The sequence below is a fragment of the Diaphorina citri genome, unplaced genomic scaffold, assembly GCF_000475195.1.
Source record: "Diaphorina citri unplaced genomic scaffold, Diaci psyllid genome assembly version 1.1 scaffold158, whole genome shotgun sequence".
Lineage (NCBI taxonomy): Eukaryota > Metazoa > Arthropoda > Insecta > Hemiptera > Psyllidae > Diaphorina > Diaphorina citri.
The window spans coordinates 190,541-215,314 of NW_007377595.1; the positions used below are offsets into that span (position 1 = coordinate 190,541).

Consider the following 24,774-nt stretch of genomic DNA (forward strand, 5'->3'; position numbering starts at 1 on the left):
AAAGAATCTAAAGGTTATATTCAAAAGTTCATTTCCCCCCTTTTAGGCGCTTCAAAAGTTAATCTTTAGAAGCAGATCTATGATGGCGAGAGAAACCGAATGAATTGGTTCTTGTGAAGATACATCACCCGCCTGGGAGGGTAGTGTGCTTGCTCTGTAAGCGCTAGGCCACGCGTTCGAGTCCCACCCGGGGCGGATTCTAACTTGAAAGGATAATGTTCATTGTCGGTACGGCCGGCTTTCTCCTATCCTATCTTCCTTCTCTCTTCGATTTCGGGACGATAAGACCTTAGCAATATTAGTTCCCGCTATCAACCATCTTTATTTTGGGGAAAAAATGTTGGCAATTTTTTTCCCTTACCATTTCTGTATGGTAGCACCTTCCATTTCATTGTTGCCCGCCCATACCGCTATACAGGGATGATGCTGTACCCTTCGGACAGTCTGAGATATTTCAGACCGTACTGATTGCAGGAACGTAGGTGTGGCCGGGTAATTGTTGCAGGCAAACATCATATCTTGCCATATCAGTATGCCGAGCTCATCACATGTCTGAAACATAAATAGAATAGAATATACCATGATTATACTGCCAGCATAGATCAGCTCCCATGGTGTCGTTGGTCACTGCCCTCGCCTCACCTTCCACTCGGGAAACTCGGGTTCAATTCCCGGTGAGATGAAAAAAATTGTACCATGCAAATGGTTGATTCCGTGACTGGCTGTTGAGGGGCCCACTTAGCCTCATGAGGAAAAAGAGTAGCTATGTACTATAAATGCGCATAGCGACCGGTGCCAGCATGGTAGGCAAACATTGGGTTCTAGATCAATGAGATATTTGGAAAATCCTGCAGTGAGCACAAAAGTTGTGATAAAATAACACAAAGAAACGGCATTTATTTTGTATTTTACCTCTCAGTGGTAAGTCTTGACCACTACGCACTACGTCTATTAGTGGATGTCCCTGAGCTTACCTCATAGAAATAGTCACTCATATACACTCCGCCTCCCCACACCCGTAGCATGTTCATGTTAGCCTCCTTAGTTGACACGAGGAGGTCTCGAATAGTGGACTCGTTGTTGGATCTCTCGGGTAGAACGTCCACTGGAATCAAGTTGGAGCCCTTGGAATAGATGGGCACCTTGTTGACTTCGAAGTAGAAATAGCGACCTGGAAGAAACACAGAGGTAGATATAAGGTTCAGACCCGTATCCAAGACCTCAGGAGGGGAAGGTCAGTAAATGTTTTCTTCAAATCAAATTGATCCCAAGGCAAGGAAAACCTAGACCCTTGACAAATGGAGTCTGCCTAAATGCATGTTATGTGGTAAAATTAGGGGTCCCTAAATGTTCGCGGGCCATATTTAGGGGGGCATGAGCACCATCTAAATACGGTCCTGATAAAGATCTCAAGCTCTAAGTTCCTTTCCAGGAGCTATATTCTTATCGTCCCGGAATTGAAGAGAGAAGGAAGACAGAATAGGAGAAAGCCAGCCATTTCGAGAATAAATCTTATCTGTGTAAGATAAAATCCGCCCTGGGCGGGAATCAAACCCTCGACCTGGCGCTTACAAGGCAGACACGCTACACTCCAAGCTAACTGGCTCAGGATAGGAGAAAGTCAGCCTTTCCGAGAGCGAATCTTATCTATTTAGCATAAAGTCCGGCCTGGGCTAGAATTGAACCCGTGACCTTGCGCTTACAAGGCAGACGTGCTATCCTCCAAGCTAACTAGACTGGCTCAGGATCTCATATCCTGAGCCAGCCTAAAGTCAGCCATTTCGAGAACGAATCTTATCGAAAATAAAGTCCGGCTCACGCGGGAATCGAACCCGCGACCTAGTGCTACGCCTAACTAGGCTGGCACTTGAAATCTTACCTTTCTCTAAGTGGTTAGGATCAACATGATCCTGTATAAGTTCCACAGTGCGGAACCCAATCTTGATTGACTTAGTGGACATTTCTACACCACTCGCCAGGGTGATTTGTAAGTTGTACAGTGGCTGTTCTCCATACCCATTGGGCCACCAAAGTTCTACCTCGCTCTGGAAGAATAGAAAAAGTTCAATTTATAGTCATTGTATTTATAACTGCTAGGGCGGACATTTTCTGTTCAAGCTTTTCCGTTCTTAGATAGGCATGAATGTAAAAGAATGTGCTTAGAAGTAATGCGAAAGCGGAAAGCGGTTCCAAGGTATAGTTTTATTTTCATTTTTCTCTAAGTATCTAATAAATTTGTAATACAGATACAAGTGCTGTTACCTATGTCAAATGTTTTCACAAAAACATGCCAATTATCACCACATGTGTAATAAACGTTATTTACGATAGGGCAAGTACACGTAGGTACATGTCTCTAATAGGTAAGTACCTACATGCTCGTAATTTATCAATGTCTATATTCTGTGAGAAGTACCAACAAATTTATATCGTGAAGTACCTGGCTACTTAAAAAAAGAGTCAGATCCTAAAATATTTCCAAGGTATATAGTTTTATTTTCATTTTTCTCTAAGTAATAAATTTGTAATACAGATGACAGCACTTATCTGTTACCTATGTCAAATGTTTTCACAAAAACATGCCAATTATCACAAAAACATGCCAATTATCACCCCATGTGTAATAAACGTTATTTACGATAGGGCAAGTACACGTAGGTACATGTCTCTAATAGGTAAGTACCTACATGCTCGTCATCAATGTCTATATTCTGTGAGAAGTACCAACAAATTTATATCGTGAAGTACCTGGCTACTTAAAAAAAGAGTCAGATCCTAAAATATGAAACTCCCCTCAACTATCTATACTACTAAGTATACAGGGAAAAAGCTCAAGAAGAACTAGCGCTTCTCACGACTTTAATTTTAGCTACAGGCTACAGGTCGCTCAAATTTTGCAGACAGCTTCCACTATTAATGATGATCAAAAGTGTCCGCGAGCCGGACCTTGAGAAATGTACGGTTCGGCCGCTATTTAACGCCAAAACTTCGAAAAAGCTCAAAAAGAGTTAACAATGCCCAGGCCTTTAGATTTCAGCCAAAGTCGTTCGAACTTGGCTCAGAGATTCGATATATTATGTAGATCGAAAACATCCTTGGGCCCTGTTTCCAGAAGGTACGGTTTGGCCGTTATTCCGGATCAAATTTCCGCTATTTAGGGTTATACTGGGAAAAAGGTCAAAAGGAACTAACGCCTCTCACGACTTTACCTATAGCAACAGGTCGCTCAAATTTTGCAGGCAGCTTCCATTTTACTTTTCAATGTTGATCTTAGGATTATACAGGAAAAACTTTTCCGCGAGGTAGCACAACTTACCGCCAGCACCATAAGGGTAGACACCACCTCAATCTCGCCATGGCTAGGCTCAGCATTCACCAAACTATCCACCCGGAGTGGCTTCTTCCCTACAGCCAACTCAGCGGTCAGTTTAGCCTTCACGACAGCCTGGGACAGGCCAGCCTCTAGTATGACACGGACCGAGAGGTGCCAAGACTTCAGGTCCTCGTGATAGGTGATGTCGGTGAGAATGTCCCGGATCCGCGCCACGTGGTATCCCTCCAACTCTACACTCTTCCTGAGGGATTAGAATAGAATTGTTTTTTTTTGTTTTGTTTTGTTTTTTTTTTTTTTTTTTTTTTTATCTAACAGGTACCAAAGAAGGTAATATGCACCAAACTCATACAAAGAAACCACTTGGGAAAAAAAGGTACCTACTTACTTACCTACCTACCTACCTGCCTGCCTAAAAAAATACCTAAGACGCAAGGTAAGTCACCAAACAACACCGAGTTAGTTAAAAAAAAGAAAAAAAAAAAAAAAACTAGGTAGGTACCTAGATATATCGAACTGCACTGCACCTGGATACCTATACCGAGGTACGAGTATCTACACGACCAAACTGTTCGGTTTAGTACCGAATTCGCACAGAGCTCTTCTGCCATTTGTTAAGTGCCAGCGATTAGGTACATAAATTATCATGACAAAAACACACTTTGTGACATGGGCACAGTTACATATTTCTAAATACATTAGGTAGGTACATAGGTCTACATATTTTTCGACATACATTATGTATGTGAATGTTATGGATCAATGGTAGAAATTTTCTTAAGTGGCGGCCGATAAGCGGAAATGATCGATGGAACGATGGAAACAAATAGGTACGTTGTTTTAGTTTTTCGCCCCTACACCCTATAAGCACGAATTGTAAAATTTTAATACCTACAAGTCATAACTTCATAAGAAACACTAATTTTAAAATTTTAATACCTAGGTGATAAAAAAAACAAGATGGAGGATTTCGGATCTGGAGTTTTTTGGTTAGAGTTTTAAGTCAAGTTGCAAGTCATAAAATTTATCGAGTCGTACTAAATATGGGACAATAATTTAAGTACACTTAACACAACTAGGTTTTTTTTTCTTCTGTTAAACCTTTAGTTTGTCCAACTACCTGGGTAGGTACAAAAACAACAAATTGTGATATTCAAACCAGCTGATGGAATATTTCTTCCCATATTTCCATTTCGTGACCGATAATTCACTAGTATCTCATTATGATCTCATTCTTACCAGCAGTATCTCATAGCGACAGACACACATGGGCTGTAAGCTAGGCCAACCTATGTAACCCATAGACCTGGGTTCTAGGCTTCTAGGTATACAATTATACAACTAGATGTAGACAGACATAAGGCTATAAGTTATAAGTACCTCTACCTATACGTTATACTTTTTACAACAAGAGCTGTTTTTTCCCCTTCTTTTTTAGAGGTTTGACAGAATTGTAACAATGGAGATCTTATCGTCCCGAAATCGAATAGAAGGAAGACAGGATAGGAGAAAGATAGCCGTTCCGAGAACGGACCTTTTTAGCGACGAACCAAGTTCGCCTATGGCGAGAATTGGTCCCGCGACCTAGCGCTTACAAGGCAGACCGTATTACTCTCCCAGCTCCAAGTTTTGTTTACTTTCGTTCTCCTATGGGAAGGAAAGTAATGTGATAGGGTCAAATTTTTCAATATGGAACTATAAAAACAGTCATCCCACGATGTAAATAGTATAACAGTTGGCACAGCTCTGTTGTTTTTGCTGTTTCCAGCTAATAATCTGCAAGGTAAAGAGATGCTACCTGCTACCTACCTCTACACAACAGATGTTACCAACCTATACATTATATCTTACCTATCTACTATCTAGGTATTATGCTGATTATGCTGCAATGAGGAATCTAACAGTGTTACCTAGAAGATAATACTCGTACAATCACCTACTGAAAGTAAATGGACTTACAAGAAGGAGAAATTTTACCCTTATTATTCTCTGAACTGACTGGGGTACAGTCATTGAAATGTCTAGATCTCTTTTAGAATAAACTTCTCGTAAGTGGTAAAATTAATTAGAGGTAATTCAGATTTCTGTTAATAAATGCCCTTGCCCAAATGTGGGTGTCTGTAGGAGCTTACTATTATTATGTGGTAAATATCGCTGGAAAAAATTGAATATTTCATATTTTACTTTTTATAATGGTAGATTGGATGTATTTTTGGAATTTTCCTCCATTTGTCTCATTTCTCTGTACGCATGAACCTATTAGAACGGTAAATGAAAGAGTTTTGCTAATATATACCTACCAACACACCTACATAATGTTGTACATACCTAATATTGCACATAATTATCTACCAAATTAGTTATCTACCTATGTACTTACCTACCATTGTACCTACCCACCTATAGTTACCAATGTACGTAATACCTATTCTCATCTATTTTAATGACACAGGTGTGAGCTCTGAGCTCAACATTCTGTAAACAGCAGAAGTTATACCATACAATCAAGTAGGATAACATTGCATGCGAACTCATCTGTACAGACTATCCAGACACTTGGTTAAGCTAATCATCTGTAACATAGACCTATCCAGATACTTGGTTAAGCTAATCATCTGTAACATAGACCTATCCAGATACTTGGTTAAGCTAATCATCTGTAACATAGACCTATCAGATACTTGGTTAAGCTAATCATCTGTAACATAGACCTATCCAGATACTTGGTTAAGCTAATCATCTGTAACATAGACCTATCCAGACACTCCGGAGGTCGCGGGTTCGGATTATTTTTGGCTGTGCTTGCAGTTCGGGGTGCCCTCAGCCTCGTGAGGACAATAGAGTAGCTACTTTAATCGAGTAGCGACTAGTGTTAAATGATGATAAGAGTACGAAAAAACCTCACCTATGTCGAGAATTGGGACCTCCGATGATTTGGAAAACGAAAATTTGGATAGTTTGGACCTCCGGTGTACAATGAGAACTTACCAGATCCCGACAGAGGGCATAGCGGGACCCCAGTCCCAAGCGAACGAAGCTTGCATCTTACGCAGCATGTCATGGGCTGTAAGCTAGGCCAACCTATGTAACCCATAGACCTGGGTTCTAGGCTTCTAGGTATACAATTATACAACTAGATGTAGACAGACATAAGGCTATAAGTTATAAGTACCTCTACCTATACGTTATACTTTTTACAACAAGAGCTGTTTTTTCCCCTTCTTTTTTAGAGGTTTGACAGAATTGTAACAATGGAGATCTTATCGTCCCGAAATCGAATAGAAGGAAGACAGGATAGGAGAAAGATAGCCGTTCCGAGAACGGACCTTTTTAGCGACGAACCAAGTTCGCCTATGGCGAGAATTGGTCCCGCGACCTAGCGCTTACAAGGCAGACCGAAACGAAGCGGGAGACATGAATTATGACGTCATCGCCTACGGGAGCGTATGCCGTGACGTCAAACTTCACGATTTACCGGTATTTTTTAGATCGCGAATAGAATTGTTGAAACACCCTGGCTAAGAGGTAAAATCAATAACATCCATAAATGATTTGTGGTAAAGAAGTAGCCTTTGTAACCGAATGCGTATCACACTAGGCTTGCACTCCGGAGGTTGTTGTTGTTGTTGTAGCGGCTTTAGCTTTCGCCGAACGGCGATAGCAGAATAAAGAAAAGTTGTCTTTTTGTATCTGCTATACACCGGGGTGATGGTCTCTGTTATACACCATGTTAAATTGGCTCGCTCGTCCTGAACCGCAGTCAACCATCGTGAGGACTTGTACATGGTCTTTAAAAGCAGAGAGAACCCTTTGTGGTCCCGCGACCTAGCGCTTACAAGGCAGACCGTATTACTCTCCCAGCTCCAAGTTTTGTTTACTTTCGTTCTCCTATGGGAAGGAAAGTAATGTGATAGGGTCAAATTTTTCAATATGGAACTATAAAAACAGTCATCCCACGATGTAAATAGTATAACAGTTGGCACAGCTCTGTTGTTTTTGCTGTTTCCAGCTAATAATCTGCAAGGTAAAGAGATGCTACCTGCTACCTACCTCTACACAACAGATGTTACCAACCTATACATTATATCTTACCTATCTACTATCTAGGTATTATGCTGATTATGCTGCAATGAGGAATCTAACAGTGTTGCCTATGTTATTATACTTATTAGAAGATAATACTCGTACTGAAAATAATAATATATAATCACCTACTGAAAGTAAATGGACTTACAAGAAGGAGAAATTTTACCCTTATTATTCTCTGAACTGACTGGGGTACAGTCATTGAAAACAGTTGAAATGTAGGGCGGACACTAATTTCTATCACAATATCTATCTAATAAGAATACAATAATTATTTAAAGTCAATAGTTAAGGGTATTTGAGTGGTAGTTGCCTCAGAGTGGACTTTTTGTGTAAACAAAAAAAGAATTAGGTATTTAGAGAGAAAAAAGTTCGTCTTCCTCATGTCCACAAGACACGTCCCGGTGGCCTAGTGGTTAAGACGCCCGCTTGGTAAACAGGAGGGCGTGGGTTCAATCTCAACAGAGACATGGAATTTTAATCTGATTTATTAAGAATTTGTCCACATAAGAATAGAGCTCTAAGGCCGGCCACTCACTAGCAGGTAGTCCTGACAAGTACACCTGAAAAGGTCCTCCTGTCAGGTTTTATCTGATGGTATTTTTGTATGTGGTAAAATTAACTATAGGTAATTCAGATTACTGTAATTAAATTCTCTTGCCCAAATGTGGGTGTCTGTAGGAGCTTACTATTATTATGTGGTAAATATCGCTGGAAAAAATTTAATTTCACATTTTACTTTTTATAATGGTAGATTGGATGTATTTTTGGAATTTTCCTCTTTTTGTTTCTTTTCTCTGTACGCATGAACCTATTAGAACGGTAAATGAAGGAGTTTTGCTAAGTTAAATATACCCACCAACACACCTACATAATGTTGTACATACCTAATATTGCACATAATTATCTACCAATTTAGTTATCTACCTATGTACTTACCTACCATTGTGCCTATCCTAGTTACCAATGTACCTAATATGTACCTATTCTCATCTATTTTAATGACACAGGTGTGAGCTCTGAACTCAACATTCTGTAAACAGCAGAAGTTATACCATACAATCAAGTAGGATAACACTGCATGCGAACTCATCTGTACAGTAGGGTGGAGTGAAACTATAGGGATGGAAATTTTTTTTTCGAATTTCGAAACGCCTGATATGTCAAAAGTTGCGTATTGATGAGCTCAGAGTGGACTTTTTGTGTAAACAAAAAAAGAATTATTTAGAGAGAAAAAAGTTCGTCTTCCTCATGTCCACAAGGTACGTCCCGGTGGCGTAGTGGTTAAGACGCCCGCTTGGTAAACAGGAGGGCGTGGGTTCAATCTCAACGGAGACATGGAATTTTAATCTCATTTATTTGAGAATTTGTCCACATAATAATAGAGCTCTAAGGCCGGCCACTCACTAGCAGGTAGTCCTGACAAGTACACCTGAAAAGGTCCTCCTGTCAGGTTTTATCTGATAGTGTGTGTGGTCATCAGGTAGACCTGACAGGCGGACTAGATCAGTTGTACCAGTCAGGTCTACCTGATAGTGAGTGGCTGGCCCAAGAACAAAAAGTTACCTGAAGTTTGTCCTTAACGTCAAACCGATAGCGGACAAACATGTTGTCTGTCTTGCCAAGTTCCTTATCATTCAGATAAATGGTAGCAATGGTGTCCACACCATGGAACACTAGGAACTGGTTGGGTAACGCCAGGAAATTCTTGTCGGTCACTGGAAAAAGGAAGAGGGAAAAGTGTTCAGAAAGTAGAATGTAGAATAGAATGTACCTTAAGGTACTTATCCTGTACTGCCCAAATAGGACTGAAAAGACACCGCACCTCAGTAGTCTAAACAAAAAATCGTATAGCTACTTGTATATTTGATGGGATAAATAGATATAGATTATATACAAGGTTGTACCTAAACACACAAGGTGGGCACACGCACGTACGAGAAAGTAGACGAGACTCCAAGTCGCGGGTTCGATTCGCGCCCGGGGCGGATTTTATCCTGAACGGAATGCTCGTTCTCGGCATGGCTGGCTTTCTCCTATCCTGTCTTCCTTCTCTCTTCGTTTTCCGGACGATAAGACCTTGACAGTTAAAGTTCCCTCTATCAAACCACTTAAAAAAATAAAGAAGAAAAGAGAGAGACTGCCTAAGGCTGAGTTTGGCTCATTACCTTCAAATTCGGTCGAGTAAGTCCATCCTGTTTTGGACACCCAGCGATATTTCAGATCGTTGTCCCGATAATAGACATCTTCCTCTTAAAAAAATAAAGAAGAGAAGAAAAGAGAGAGACTGCCTAAGGCTGAGTTTGGCTAATTACCTTCAAATTCGGTCGAGTAAGTCCATCCTGTTTTGGACACCCAGCGATATTTCAGATCGTTGTCCCGATAATAGACATCTTCCTTTAGGATATTGCCTCGTCTCAGATCCGAATAGATACCGCCCGGAACTGTGGCTTCAGTGGATATGGCTAAGGAAAAAACGAAAATAGACAGCAGCAATGAATTCAAGTAAATAAATAAAACAAAGTAGGTACCTACCTACCTACGTATTTCCCTCATCATCATCATAACTATCAATCTTGAGATTGGTTTGTAGTTCTCCACGCTCTTCTATCAGAAGTCTTCCTCTTCATTTCAGTGTGCGTCTCAGATCCGAATAGATACCGCCCGGAACTGTGGCTTCAGTGGATATGGCTAAGGAAAAAACGAAAATAGACAGGAACAATGAATTCAAGTAAATAAATAAAACAAAGTAGGTACCTACCTACGTATTTCCCTATTATTGTTAAATTAAGGCTTCTTCCCATCGAAAATCACTACTTACCTAGGTATTTAGGTCCACAAGAAAAAAGGGAGGGAAGGTAATTATAATTCCATTTTGTGGCTTGAACTGGGATCGAACCACTACACCAACTTCCGTATCTGAAGTATACCTATCCCGCTAACAATGGCCTAGGGCAATGTTAAGGTACCTACGCGCCCAAATGCAATTGTTGTTGTAGCGGCTTCAGCTATAGCCGAATGGTGATGGCAGAATAAAGACCGAAGGCCCACAGCCCACATGCAATGGACCTTCGGAGTGACCTTATATAATTAGCCCATCTCATGTTGATAGTGTTAGGAATTATTTCAAAATTAACTTGATAAAAAATACATATTTTCTACTTACATTTATTTTCGCTGATAACCGTCCAATGGGATCCACCCAAATCGATGACGGCAATATTACCTCTGACAATGCTGATGGCACTAAGTACCAACGCCAGCAAATGCCACCCCATAATTGAAACTGCTACGACTATCAGCAGAAAATACAAGAACCGAGTCCTCGGAATGGTGGACCGACAAATTGTTTGACGGAAAAAAGGTCGACACGAATGGTGATGGCAGAATAAAGACCGAAGGCCCACAGCCCACATGCAATGGACCTTCGGAGTGACCTTATGTAATTAGCCCATCTCGTATATGTTGATAGTGTTAGGAATTATTTCAAAATTAACTTGATAAAAAATACATATTTTCTACTTACATTTATTTTCGCTGGTAACCGTCCAATGGGATCCACCCAAATCGATGACGGCAATATTACCTCTGACAATGCTGATGGCACTTAGTACCAACGCCAGCAAATGCCACCCCATAATTGAAACTGCTACGGCTATCAGCAGAAAATACAAGAACCGAGTCCTCGGAATGGTGGACCGACAAATTGTTTGACGGAAAAAAGGTCGACAAAAAGGTTAGCGGAAAAAAAAGGTCGGAAAATAATTAAGCACGATCGGTAGTTAAAGGTTTTAAATTACAAAGGTACAACTTACACGGAAATAGTCATTTTAAAAGCTTTAAGAAAACTTTGAAAAAGAGACAAAAAGGGGACTTTTCAGTCCTATTCGGGCAGAATAAAAAAAGCTTTATTTACCTAATTATTATTACTTATATATTTTTTGAAAAAAAAAAAAAAAAAAAAAAAAAAAAACAGGAAAATTTTAAAAAAATTTTTAAACATAAGGAACGCACAGAGCTCTTCTGCCATTTGTTAAGTGCCAGCGATTAGGTACATAAATTATCATGACAAAAACACACTTTGTGACATGGGCACAGTTACATATTTCTAAATACATTAGGTAGGTACATAGGTCTACATATTTTTCGACATACATTATGTATGTGAATGTTATGGATCAATGGTAGAAATTTTCTTAAGTGGCGGTCGATAAGCGGAAATGATCGATGTAACGATGGAAACAAATAGGTACGTTGTTTTAGTTTTTCGCCCCCCACATCCTATAAGCACGAATTGTAAAATTTTAATACCTACAAGTCATAACTTCATAAGAAACACTAATTTTAAAATTTTAATACCTAGGTGATAAAAAAAACAAGATGGAGGATTTCGGATCTGGAGTTTTTTGGTTAGAGTTTTAAGTCAAGTGGCAAGTCATAAAATTTATCGAGTCGTACTAAATATGGGACAATAATTTAAGTACACTTAACACAACTAGGTTTTTTTTTCTTCTGTTAAACCTTTAGTTTGTCCAACTACCTGGGTAGGTACAAAAACAACAAATTGTGATATTCAAACCAGCTGATGGAATATTTCTTCCCATATTTCCATTTCGTGACCGATAATTCACTAGTATCTCATTATGATCTCATTCTTACCAGCAGTATCTCATAGCTAGCGACAGACACACATGGGCTGTAAGCTAGGCCAACCTATGTAACCCATAGACCTGGGTTCTAGGTATACAATGGAGCAGTTGCAATTGGGAAAATATTTTTAATAAAAGGTCGATTCCTACGTAAAAAAGTTGTGAAAAATCCAAATCTGAGGTCAAAACTCCGAAAAAGTAACTTTAAAAGGTCGATGGGTTGTGAGCTAGGCTAATCCATAGCCATAGACCTGGGTTCTAGGTATACAATTATCTGTAGACAGGTATAATAAGTCTACATAAAAGTAACTACTTTACAACGAAAGCTGTTTTATTTTACTTTTTTAGAGGTTTGACATGGAGATCTTATCGTCCCGAAATCGAATAGAAGGAAGACAGGATAGGAGAAAGATAGCCGTTCCGAGAACGGACCTTTTTAGCGACGAACCAAGTTCGCCTATGGCGAGAATCGGTCCCGCGACCTAGCGCTTACAAGGCAGACGTATTACTCTCCCAGCTCCAAGTTTTGTTTACTTTCGTTTTCCTATGGGAAGGAAAGTAATGCAATAGGGTCAAATTTTTCAATATGGAATAATAAAAACAGTCATCCCACAATGTAAATAGTATAACAGTTGGCACAGCTCTGTTGTTTTTGCTGTTTCGAGCTAATAATCTGCAAGGTAAAGAGATGCTACCTGCTACCTACCTCTACACAACAGATGTTACAAAACCTATACATTATATCTTACCTATCTAGGTATTATGCTGATTATGCTGCAATGAGGAATCTAACAGTGTTACCTAGAAGATAATACTCGTACAATCACCTACTGAAAGTAAATGGACTTACAAGAAGGAGAAATTTTACCCTTATTATTCTCTGAACTGACTGGGGTACAGTCATTGAAATGTCTAGATCTCTTTTAGAATAAACTTCTCGTAAGTGGTAAAATTAATTATAGGTAATTCAGATTTCTGTTAATAAATGCCCTTGCCCAAATGTGGGTGTCTATAGGAGCTTACTATTAATATGTGGTAAATATCGCTGGAAAAAATCGAATTTCACATTTTACTTTTTATAATGGTAGATTGGATGTATTTTTGGAATTTTCCTCCATTTGTCTCTTTTCTCTGTACGCATGAACCTATTAGAACGGTAAATGAAGGAGTTTTGGTAATATATACCTACCAACACACCTACATAATGTTGTACATACCTAATATTGCACATAATTATCTACCAATTTAGTTATCTACCTATGTACTTACCTACCATTGTGCCTATCCTAGTTACCAATGTACCTAATATGTACCTATTCTCATCTATTTTAATGACACAGGTGTGAGCTCTGAACTCAACATTCTGTAAACAGCAGAAGTTATACCATACAATCAAGTAGGATAACATTGCATGCGAACTCATCTGTACAGACTATCCAGACACTTGGTTAAGCTAATCATCTGTAACATAGACCTATCCAGATACTTGGTTAAGCTAATCATCTGTAACATAGACCTATCCAGATACTTGGTTAAGCTAATCATCTGTAACATAGACCTATCCAGATACTTGGTTAAGCTAATCATCTGTAACATAGACCTATCCAGATACTTGGTTAAGCTAATCATCTGTAACATAGACCTATCCAGATACTTGGTTAAGCTAATCATCTGTAACATAGACCTATCCAGATACTTGGTTAAGCTAATCATCTGTAACATAGACCTATCCAGATACTTGGTTAAGCTAATCATCTGTAACATAGACCTATCCAGATACTTGGTTAAGCTAATCATCTGTAACATAGACCTATCCAGATACTTGGTTAAGCTACTGGATTTTATATCAGGGCCAAGATCAAAGACATTTCGACATCGAACTATGGATGCTTAACCTTAAGCATAATCAGGGTCCTTATACTTAATTAGGCACTTGAGATTCACTACACAGTCCTTAAATATACTGAACTAATCTCACCTGATGCTTTTCACCCAGATGCGTAACAAAGTGGCGCGCCAAGTGTTCGTTCCGCTTGAAGGTTTTCGGTATCATCTGTAACATAGACCTATCCAGATACTTGGTTAAGCTAATCATCTGTAACATAGACCTATCCAGATACTTGGTTAAGCTAATCAAGCATGTTGATGTGGCACTCCCCGTTATAAGAACCCGGGGTACAATCTGGGGGTACAGGGTGTTCCAGAGATTTCGAGATCCTGTCAGCTTCCACTATGGGAGATCCGATAACTATGGACAGCTTGTTCTTAGCCTGGAGAGGAGTAGATTCGTATAAGCTTTACCCATCCTTTGGGGTAGTTGCCTTGTGAGAAAACCTCGATGTGAGAAATCTGAAAGAGTGTGAGTCTATGCGTGGAGTAAAAAGTGAGTGTGGAGTCACTTGTGGAACAAGCCACTGATTTGAATTGGAAATCAAAGTTTTCCAAACCTGGGATTAGCAGCTAAAAGGTATAGTGGCTTTATAATTGAAAACAAGAAGGAATGAGAGACAGAAAAACAAAGCTTCGGAAAAACAAAAAAATCAGGCCCAAATTAACAATCTCTCTTGGATAAAATAAATAAATCTTTCTTTTAAAAACAAACGGTTTGTTAGAGTGCCCCTATAGTAAAAAAAAGGGGGGACCCGGGGGGGAGGGGAAAAAAAATTTAAAAAAAAAAAAAAAAAAAAAATCAGGGCCAAATTTACAATCTCTCTTGGATTAAAAATAAATAAAATAATCATCTCTTTAAAAAATAAACGGTTTGTTAGGGGATAAAATCAATTGGTCTTATAATGCTGTAAAGTGTAAACGTGTAACACAATCGTAAGTCGACCAATGAAATATGAGACCTATTTCAATAATTAAACCAAAAGAGACAGCTAAATTTGACCTACAAAAGTGTTCACGAGAGGGGGTGACTAGTTTCTTTTGTTTGCGCTGAGATTAAAAAATATATAAACATTTTTAAAATTTGTAAAATAAAGACTAGAATTTTAGGATAGCATATAATATGTACAAAGACTAAGGGGGAGCCTTCTGAAGGTTTTAAGCCTACGTTCCATAAAAATAACAACTTCGCACATAACCCATAAACTATCAAATTTGGCATTTCGCAAAAAAATGTGACCGTTAAAATCTTTAAAAACATTGCACAATAATATGTAGTGACGTAAAAATTTTGCGAAATCTGTATGAAGTTGCTAGTAAGAACGCAGGTCTATTTTTGAGATCTGTGGAGAAAATCGTAATAATTTGAGAAAACAAAACTTTGACGCTTGAAGACATCTGCAAAACTAAATAAAATAAAAAATCTTTGAAAAAATATAGCAACAAACTTGTGGACTCCCCTTTAGTCTAATAGTTCGCCGTTAGCACTAACTCACTCACTCAATTACTCAAGGACATTTGGTTGGTCGGTATCAAATACGGGTAATAGACTATCAGGGTATCAGGTCATTTTCCTACCAGGACATTTTAATTTTAAAGTGCTGTAAGTTAGTGCTAATTTTTAGTAGAGTTTTGATCAGTCGTCTTTATAGACAAACAGACAAGAGATCTTAATTTTGATCACGACTTTAAATTTCAAAATATATATGTATCTATTTAATATTTACACTATTAGAACCGACTAAGTGAGGAAGGGTCGAATTTTAAAACCGGATTACCTTTTAGGGGCGGTTAGGCTTAGAGTGTTCGGAGAGGTTTTACGATTTTTTTTTTAAACTACTTTCAGTTCCTGTCTTAGTTAGTCAAACTAATTGTCCAACATTACTTTCCCACATAGAATACATCTCCTAGAAGCTAATCCTGACCAGGATTAAATGATAATCCGAGTTTAAAATTCGGCCCTAAGTGGATAGTTTGTCACCGAGTGGAGGGTAAAACCCTTGTCACTAAAAACCTTAGTAGTTATACAGCGAAGTCAGGATCCTTAAAAAAAGAGGGTTTCTTAAAAAAAAAAAGTTCAACCCTTTAATGCACTGTTATTTTCACTAGACCGGTCGTTCTATTTAGAAAATCCTAGATAAATTTTTTTATAGCAAATAGAACATATTTAGAGACTAGATGTATTAAAACAAACGTCATGCCAGCGTAAAGGAAATATGTACAACTGACTTTTACATTTGGAAAAATAAACAAGAAATCGGTTTATATGATAGGAATTTCTGGGAAAAGGTGCAGTCAAAGAAGAAGATATATGATTTTCGAACAAAAAAAAATAATAAAAATATGATTTTTCAAACACGAAAATCAAAAATATTTAGAAAGTAAGAGGAGGAAGGCAAGCCATAATGGCCTGGGATCGATCCCGCGACCACAAGTTTGGAAAGCAAGGACTTTACCACTTGGTCGTGGAGGCTGTGGAAATATCCATACTGGCCATTCCGTAAGGAATTTTCGAAATCATAATATAAACGCTTGGCAATTCCCAAAGGAATTTTCAAAATCTCAATATAAACGCTATCTCTGTACAAATTCAGAACTTTTTCTCTCATCACATCTCAAACTCTTCATCTTATGTTAATAATATTTGGAGTGTCATGGCATCCGAATAATTTTGAGACAAATGTAGTTTACAGAAGTACGTCACTTGAGACCATCTCAAAATTACACTTGTCTCGAAATTACCCCAATCCAAACCCATAAAGAGGTGCTAATTTTTTTCATGCTAAACCTATTATATACTCGTATATAAACGCTTATACGCCCGTATGTATCGTGTATCGTTATGGGAATGGGTTTATGGAATTCCGATACCGAGATCATCGGGCGTCTGTATGTTCGAAATTACCCCAATCCAAACCCCCAAAGAGGTGCTAATTTTTTTCATGCTAAACCTATAATATACTCGTATGTAAACGCTTATACGCCCGTATGTATCGTGTATCGTTATGGGAATGGGTTTATGGAATTCCGATACCGAGATCATCGGGCGTCTGTATGGCTCAGGTGGTCTGCATGGCTGCCATCCGAAGTCGCTTCGTAAGATGGCCCTGGAAATGTTTCTGCAGGTGGTCGCGTCGATAGAACGCCTTGCCACACTCCGTGCATACCTGCGACAAAAGATTATAATGACATATAATTGAAGGCATTTATGCAAGAAGAGCTTTTTTTTTTGATAAAACGGCTTTTCTAATGCGGGGTGTTGTTAAAAATTAGTTCCAAAAGGATCGATGGTAATACCTCTATCAAGTTAGAAAATCTTTATCCGCTCTGGCAGGCTATAAGAATTTGGGATTTTCAACTAAATGGGTACCTTGGGCATCGGAGACAATAGATAGGCTTTTTTTTTTGTTAAAACGGCTTTTCTAATGCGGGATGTTGTTAAAAATTAGTTCCAAAAGGAACGATGGTAATACCTCTATCAGGTTAGAAAATCTTTATCCGCTCTGGCAGGCTATAAGAATTTGGGATTTTCAACTAAATGGGTACCTTGGGCATCGGAGACAATAGATACGTCAAATCTGAAAATAAATAAAAGGTAACAATAGACCCATGAAATTCACAGTGATGAGACCTACGGGAAGAATAGACATACAACATTTGAAGAGTGAAGAGAAGAGTACCTATAATACCTATTCCTACTTATGTTTAGACTGTCAGCTTAGAACAAGTTGTCCCAGTATGTACAAGTGCTAGCAGATTTGATTCCAGCCTGGGGTAACAGCTGGCTTTCTCTTATCCTGTCCACATTAATTCTTAGATTTTGGAACACAAGGAGCATCTAAATTGTCATCATTTGATATGTATATTGTTATAATATCATTCTCTCAAGTAGAAAATCTTGGGGTTTGGGTAATTGAGAATGAGGTAGGTACAAATAAAGTGAAGGAACTGTAATACTTTTTTTTTCTTTTTGACAGAAGAAACTGTAACACCAAAGGTCAGTACTTAGTCAGAAGTCATGCCAATAGAAAATCACTTAAAAAAAGGAGCTGTCACAAATGAGCAGTGACCAGTGTTATTATAGGGTTAGGTTAAATAGCAAAAGGAACTTTCTTTTTCATGGTCATAGCTTCTGAATAATTATCCACGGGTTTTATCAAGCCAAAATTTAAGGGGGAAGAGGGCAGGATAAGCATATGAGAGTCAGCTGTACATCACTCATTTAAATAAAGTTTGCCAAGCTAATCATCATTTCAACATGAATCTCCAGTCGTCAACAATAATATAACACTCCAAAGTTAACACAAAATTGTGCAAATTTGATGGTCTCTAGCCATGTTTAATTGGCTTGTCCTGAACTGCAGTCAACCATCATGAGGACTTGGGCTTTTTCTTTTGGACTAGGCTCTAGGCTGGTTAGGGTTAGCTGTTCCTCCCTGTTAATAGTCCCACAGCCAGATGCTAGTCTACTCTCCATTTAACGTCCCTTAACTAGACAATGATATAAAGTATAGCATGCTTCACTAACATTGAGGGTAGCATTATCATAAGACACATACAGAGCACAGAACAAAACTAGCTCAACCAATATCACAGACAAGGGTGACATTGATAACTGTTTATCAAACCATGTAAACTGTGATAGGGTCATCCTTTTCAACACCTATAAAGTCCTCTGGGTGGTTGAAGTCAAATCTGAAAATAAATAAAAGGTAACAATAGACCTATGAAATTCACAGTGATGAGACCAACGGGAAGAATAGACATACAACATTTGAAGAGTGAAGAGAAGAGTACCTATAAGTAATACCTATTCCTACTTATGTTTAGACTGTCAGCTTAGAACAAGTTGTCCCAGTATGTATAAGTGCTAGCAGATTTGATTCCAGCCTGGGGTAACAGCTGGCTTTCTCTTATCCTGTTCACTTTAATTCTTAGATTTTGGAACACAAGGAGCATCTAAATTGTCATCATTTGATAGGTATATTGTTATAATATCATTCTCTCAAGTAGAAAACCTTGGGGTTTGGGTAATTGAGAATGAGGTAGGTACAAAAATAAAGTGAAGGAAGTGTAATACTTTTTTTTTCTTTTTGACAGAGGAAACTGTAACACCAAAGGTCAGTACTCAGTCAGAAGTCATGCCAATGGAAAATCACTTAAAAAAAGGAGCTGTCACAAATGAGCAGTTACCAGTGTTATTATAGGGTTAGGTTAAATGCAAAGAGGAGCTATCACAATTTGAACAGTGACCAGTGTTATTATAGGATTAGGTTAAATAGCAAAAGGAACTTTCTTTTTCATGGTCATGGCTTCTGAATAATTATCCACGGGTTTTATCAAGCCAAAATTTAAGGGGGAAGAGGGCAGGATAAGCAAATGAGAGTCAGCTGTACATCACTCATTTAAATAAAGTTTGCCCAAGCTAATCATCATTTCAACATGAACCTCCAGTCCTCAACAATAATATAACACTCCAAAGTTAACACAAAATTGTGCAAATTAGGTACTAAGCATACATTTGGTAGCCGAAAGATAATAAAATAAATAAATAATTAAATAAAACATTCCTTTTATCAGCCAAACACCAGGGTGATGGTCTCTAGCCATGTTTAATTGGCTCGTCCTGAACTGCAGTCAACCATCGTGAGGATGAGGACTTGTGCTTTTTCTTTTGGACAAGCCTCTAGGCTGGTTAGGGTTAGCTGTTCTTCTCCCTGTTAATAGTCCCACAGCCAGATGCTAGTCTACTCTCCATTTAACATCCCCTAACTAGACAATGATATAAAGTATAGCATGCTTCACTAACATTGAGGGTAGCATTATCATAAGACACATACAGAGCACAGAACAAAACGTGGATTTTATATCAGGGCCAAGATCAAAGACATTTCGACATCGAACTATGAATGCTTAACCTTAAGCATAATCAGGGTCCTTATACTTAATTAGGCACTTGAGATTCACACCCTTAAGTGTACACAGTCCTCAAGTATACTGAACTAATCTCACCTGATGCTTTTCACCCAGATGCGTAACAAAGTGGCGCGCCAAGTGTTCGTTCCGCTTGAAGGTTTTCGGACAGGCTGCGCATGCGTAGGGCCTCTCCTGCGCACCGCACGATTTACGCAAACACGAGAGCGAAACAGAAGAAGAAAAACAGGAAGGAATCAAAAATCAAACGCTCAAACTTCAAATATTGCATAAACTTTTATAAACAATGTCCAATTAAGAGATCGAGGAGCTTCAGTTACTTTTGACTGGTTTGGGAAATAATATTTTTTCCCCTTTTCAAAATTTTCTCTTAAGTACAAAAGATGTACTTAACTTTCCCCCAATTTTTTTCACAGAATACTCCAACTTTCTCGCAAAAAAAAAAAAAATGCACAAAGAACCAAGTAAAAGAAGTCGGAATACACTTTTCCAAAGAGTTTAAAAGTTTAATCTTCGCCTAAAACTGCGCGCTTTTGATTCCTTCTCAGTTTTCTTTTCCTGCTCTTCGTATTTGCGTAAGTTAGTCCCAACCCTCTTTCGGTCTGAACGTTTCAGAGTCCAATAGGTGACTCACCAATAAACTCTTGTATGTTTTCAACAGGGTTTATACGCTTTTCCCGGAATGAAATTCCATGACTTTTCCAGAAAATTTCCATGAGTTTTCCAGACAATTAAGGGGCGGAGGTACTTAAAAATTAGTAAGATTACCCCTTCATTGAAATAAAATATGCAATATGCAGAATGTCAAGGAATATGAGGGGAAATGCGCCGCAGGCCGTTTTTTGGAAAAAAAACTCCATATTTAATTAGAACATTTTTAATTTTTGTTTGACCGGGTGGCAAATTCCATGACTTTCCCTGGTTTTCTATAAATTTTCACGATTTTCCATGACTTTTGGGCCGATTTTCAGATTCCCTGACTTTTCCAGGTTTTCCAGGTCGCGTATAAACCCTGTTCAAAAATAATTTTGTCAAAACCCCCTGATTCCACAAGAAAAATTCGCTTGAATTGAAGTTTCACTCACCTGATGTTTTTCGCCCGAGTGAGTCACATAGTGGCGGGCGAGGTGTTCATTTCGCTTGAACGTCTTCGGACACGCGCCGCAGGTAAACGGCCGCTCCGTCGAGTGACTCAACTGATGCCGGTCCAGATGCTCCTTGCGCTTCAGACCCGCGCCGCAAATGTTGCAAATGTGCCTGCGCTCCACCTGAGAAACGAAATATTATTTATTTCTTTTATTATTATTATTATTATTATTATTTATTTTTTTTTTGACATAATTAGGGGGAAGAAATCCCATTTTTACAATATTTTTACTGATAGAAAGGAATTAAAAATATTAAAACAGTGTTTCGTGTAACATTACAATTTCGTGAAATTCGGACTGTCACCCATCGAGACTGTCTAACTAGGACAAAAAAAAAAAAAGCCAAGGGGGGGGGCTGACTTACTATTATCTATCACAGTAATTGGACAATCGGATTTCAAGACAAAAAATAATAATAATGAAACTAAAGCAAAACTAAAAATGATATGAGCAACTGACATAAGGAACACAAACTTCGAAAGGCCCGTTCCCACTTGTCGTTCGGAAAAAAATCGTGTCGTGTGTAGTGGGAACACCCTCATTTAAATTACCTACAGGACATTCGTAAAAAATCGGATGAAACTCACGACAAGTGGAAACGGGCATTAATATTCTTTAAAATACAATAAAAAAAAAGTTCTTACAAATATCAATTTGACTTGTAATTTTATTGGTACGTACTCCACTGACCTATTGTGACCATAAATGACAGAAATCAAATAACAATAATGAAACTAAAGAAAAACTAAAAATGATATGAGCAACTGACATAAGGAACACAAACTTCGAAAGGCCCGTTCCCACTTATCGTTCGGAAAAAAATCGTGTCGTGTGTAGTGGGAACACTCTTATTTAAACTACATTGCCTACAGGACATTCGGAAAAAATCGGATGAAACTCACGACAAGTGGAAACGGGCCTTAATATTCTTTAAAATACAACATACTAAAAAAAAGTTCTTACAAATATCAATTTGACTTGTAATTTTATTGGTACGTACTCCACTGACCTATTGTGACCATAAATGACAGAAATTTGTGCAGAAAACTAAGAAAAGGCTCAAGGTTTCTGTAGGTAAGTACTGAACTAAAAAATAAAATAATAATCAAGACACAAACCATGCATATAAAAGTTCTTTCTAGGTAGGTACTAAGTACCTAGTATGTAGGTACTTACTACAATTGATTTTTTTTCTACAAAAACATAAATATAGTAAAAGCCAAAAACAATTAAATAAAATCACGCATGAAAAAGGGGAAAATATCAAACAGAACTCAAACTTTCTTTCTTCGTCATACATGCTGGACCAGAGCTTACAAAGTTCTTTCTAGGTAGGTACTAAGTACCTAGTATGTAGGTACTTACTACAATTGTTTTTTTTTTTCTACAAAAACATAAATATAGTAAAAGCCAAAAACAATATTAAATAAAATCACGCATGAAAAAGGGGAAAATATCAAACAGAACTCAAACTTTCTTTCTTCGTCATACATGCTGGACCAGAGCTTAAATTTAGTTCACACATGCAGTGAATGTAAAAAGAGCTTTAACAATATTTCGTCATTAAAGTTACACATCCGTCTTGTACACAGTGGCAAGACATTCACTTGCCCTTATTGTACTAAAAGTTTTACCTATGCAAGCAACCTAAAAGTACACTTGAAAGTTCATAAAGAAATTAGATTCACTTGCAAATACTGTGCAAAACAGTTTAATCACAGGCAGAACTGGAAGGAACATGTTGCTCTACATGAAGGTGCCGTGTATTTCTGTGATGTCTGCAATTTGAAATTCTCAAGACGTGGCAATTTGCTCCGCCACAAAAGGAACATACATGACCTGGTGAAGATTGAAATGCCTGAGATAATAAGTTAAAAAAAGATGTGAGCAAGAACTTCCAATGAAAAAATTAAATAATCAATTTTAAGGGTGAGAAATATGCAATTTACAGCATTCAGTTTCCATAGTAACTTCTCAAGACAGTAATTTCAGATCAAATTATTGGCCATAGCCATAGCATAGCTTTGACATGCATATGTGTTGTATGCATCTTATTAACGTCTTCCCACTCAAGTTCTTATGAACCTTTTCCCAACAAGGTCCGCCTGAAAACCATGTAAAAAATAAATAAATAAATTTGAGAATACCAGAGCTTACCTTCAAGAATTGCCGCAGACTGGTCAAATATTCGGCCACCTTATTCCCAGACTGGACTGCAGCAAACCCTTCCCATTGTCCCAGCCTCTCCTGCTCTTCCGAAGTCAGAGGATCTGTCATCGTGCTCACATCAATCATACACTTGGCAATCACCAGGGGAGAGGTTGATGTCGAGGCAGATGCTGTGGGGATTTTGAAGCCCTCGTTCTTAAATTGCGAAGCGTCCTTAAAAGCGCTGTCTTTGAAACTTCCAGTGTCCTTGAAAGTGCTCGTGTCCTTGAAACTTCCAGTGTCTTTAAAAGTGCTTGCATCTTTGAACCCACTGTCTTTAAACCCATCTTTGAAACCATCATTGAGAGACTTGCTCGAACTCGAGTGAATGCTATCATTGCGGCTGTTGCTCACAAGATTGCTCGCTGACAGATAATTCCTATCGTTAGACAGCTGTCCATTCGCACACGATGAAGTCACATTGGCAGCCGCACTGCTCGTGGCGGGCATCTTATAGCAGTTCCCGCTGTTCATAGTTTGAATCTTGTCCAACTCGCTGAGAGTCTCCAGTCGCTGCTGCTCAAAGCTCTGCGCCTGGTAGCGCGACAGATCGTTCGGGATTTGCATGACGCGTTCCATGAAGTTGTGCGGGGAGAAGCGCGCAGACGCGGGGAAGGATTGGAGACAGTTGGCGCTTGAGAAGTGGGCCGAGGAGGCATGGTGTGATTGCGGCGTGATGGCTGAGTTCCGATATTGGGAGAGATGATTCATGGTTGGTGGGAAAATGTTGGCGACTTTTTACAAGATGGTCAAACAAACTTTTTGCAAGGTTCTTCTAAGGTTATGATGCACTTTTTGCAAGTTTGCTCAAAGACAATGAATGTACTTTTTGCAAGTTTGCTTCAAGTTCTGATGCACTTTATGCAAGTTTATCCAAAGTTGTGATGCACTTGGGGTGTTGAAGTTTTCTTCTTCTGGGCTTTGGTTTCTTCAAGACTTTTTCAGGGTGGGTTCAAAATTTCAAAACTAAGTTCTGATGGAATAAACAAAGATCTTCTTGAAGGATTTTAGGGTGAATTTTCAGTCTCAACTTTGGAACTGGTAGGTACACAGGGAACTTATATTTTCTTCAGACTTTCCCCTCTGATTTTTCTGCACAATGGGGCTCTGACAATGTACTTCCAATATTTTCAAAGGTAAGTAGGTACTGTCTAAGCACAAGATGTCACTTCAATTACTATTTCCAGGAAAAGATATTTTGAGGACTTTACTTTTAGCTAGATGATGGTAGAGCCTTTTAGAGGGAACTAATTCTTCTGGTAAATAGGTAGACAACTAAAAGTTACCTACAAAATACAGATGGTTAACACAATTTTCGTGTTGAGTTTCATTCTTTTTACCTGATGACAAATGCAATCTCTTCAAGTTGAGTGCCTCCATAGTAGCTCAACCAATATCACAGACAAGGGTGACATTGATAACTGTTTATCAAACCATGTAAACTGTGATAGGGTCATCCTTTTCAACACCTATAAAGTCCTCTGGGTGGTTGAAGTAACAGTTAACAGTGTCGTGAAAAATGTGTCTCATG

At 38.5% G+C, this 24,774-nt stretch overlaps 2 protein-coding genes and 1 long non-coding RNA gene across 3 annotated transcripts in view; all 3 read right to left on the reverse strand.

Moving 5' to 3' along the window:
- LOC103505234 (beta-mannosidase-like) overlaps positions 1-11,327 on the reverse strand; it is a 12,295-nt gene extending 968 nt beyond the window's left edge. The window contains exons 1-9 of the mRNA XM_026820585.1: positions 10,944-11,327; positions 9,733-9,882; positions 9,586-9,669; positions 8,984-9,135; positions 8,401-8,510; positions 3,317-3,575; positions 1,880-2,045; positions 975-1,171; positions 433-552 (exon numbers count right to left, since the gene is read on the reverse strand). Coding sequence (XP_026676386.1) covers positions 433-552; positions 975-1,171; positions 1,880-2,045; positions 3,317-3,575; positions 8,401-8,510; positions 8,984-9,135; positions 9,586-9,669; positions 9,733-9,882; positions 10,944-11,055 — 1,350 coding nt within the window. The 5' untranslated portion in view covers positions 11,056-11,327. The remainder of the gene's footprint in view (positions 1-432; positions 553-974; positions 1,172-1,879; positions 2,046-3,316; positions 3,576-8,400; positions 8,511-8,983; positions 9,136-9,585; positions 9,670-9,732; positions 9,883-10,943) is intronic.
- Positions 11,328-12,379: 1,052 nt separating this feature from the next.
- LOC113465782 lies at positions 12,380-14,195 on the reverse strand. The gene is made up of 2 exons (XR_003390391.1): positions 14,133-14,195; positions 12,380-13,876 (listed from the first exon to the last, which is right to left on the reverse strand). It is a non-coding gene; the product is annotated as an uncharacterized LOC113465782 (long non-coding RNA).
- Positions 14,196-16,957: 2,762 nt separating this feature from the next.
- LOC103505235 (zinc finger and BTB domain-containing protein 49-like) lies at positions 16,958-24,737 on the reverse strand. Its single transcript, XM_026820580.1, is given in 3 exon segments — positions 16,958-17,120; positions 20,973-21,180; positions 23,065-24,737. Coding segments are annotated over 3 exon segments (1,206 nt in total). The 5' UTR covers positions 23,955-24,737; the 3' UTR covers positions 16,958-17,012.
- Positions 24,738-24,774: the final 37 nt, after the last annotated feature.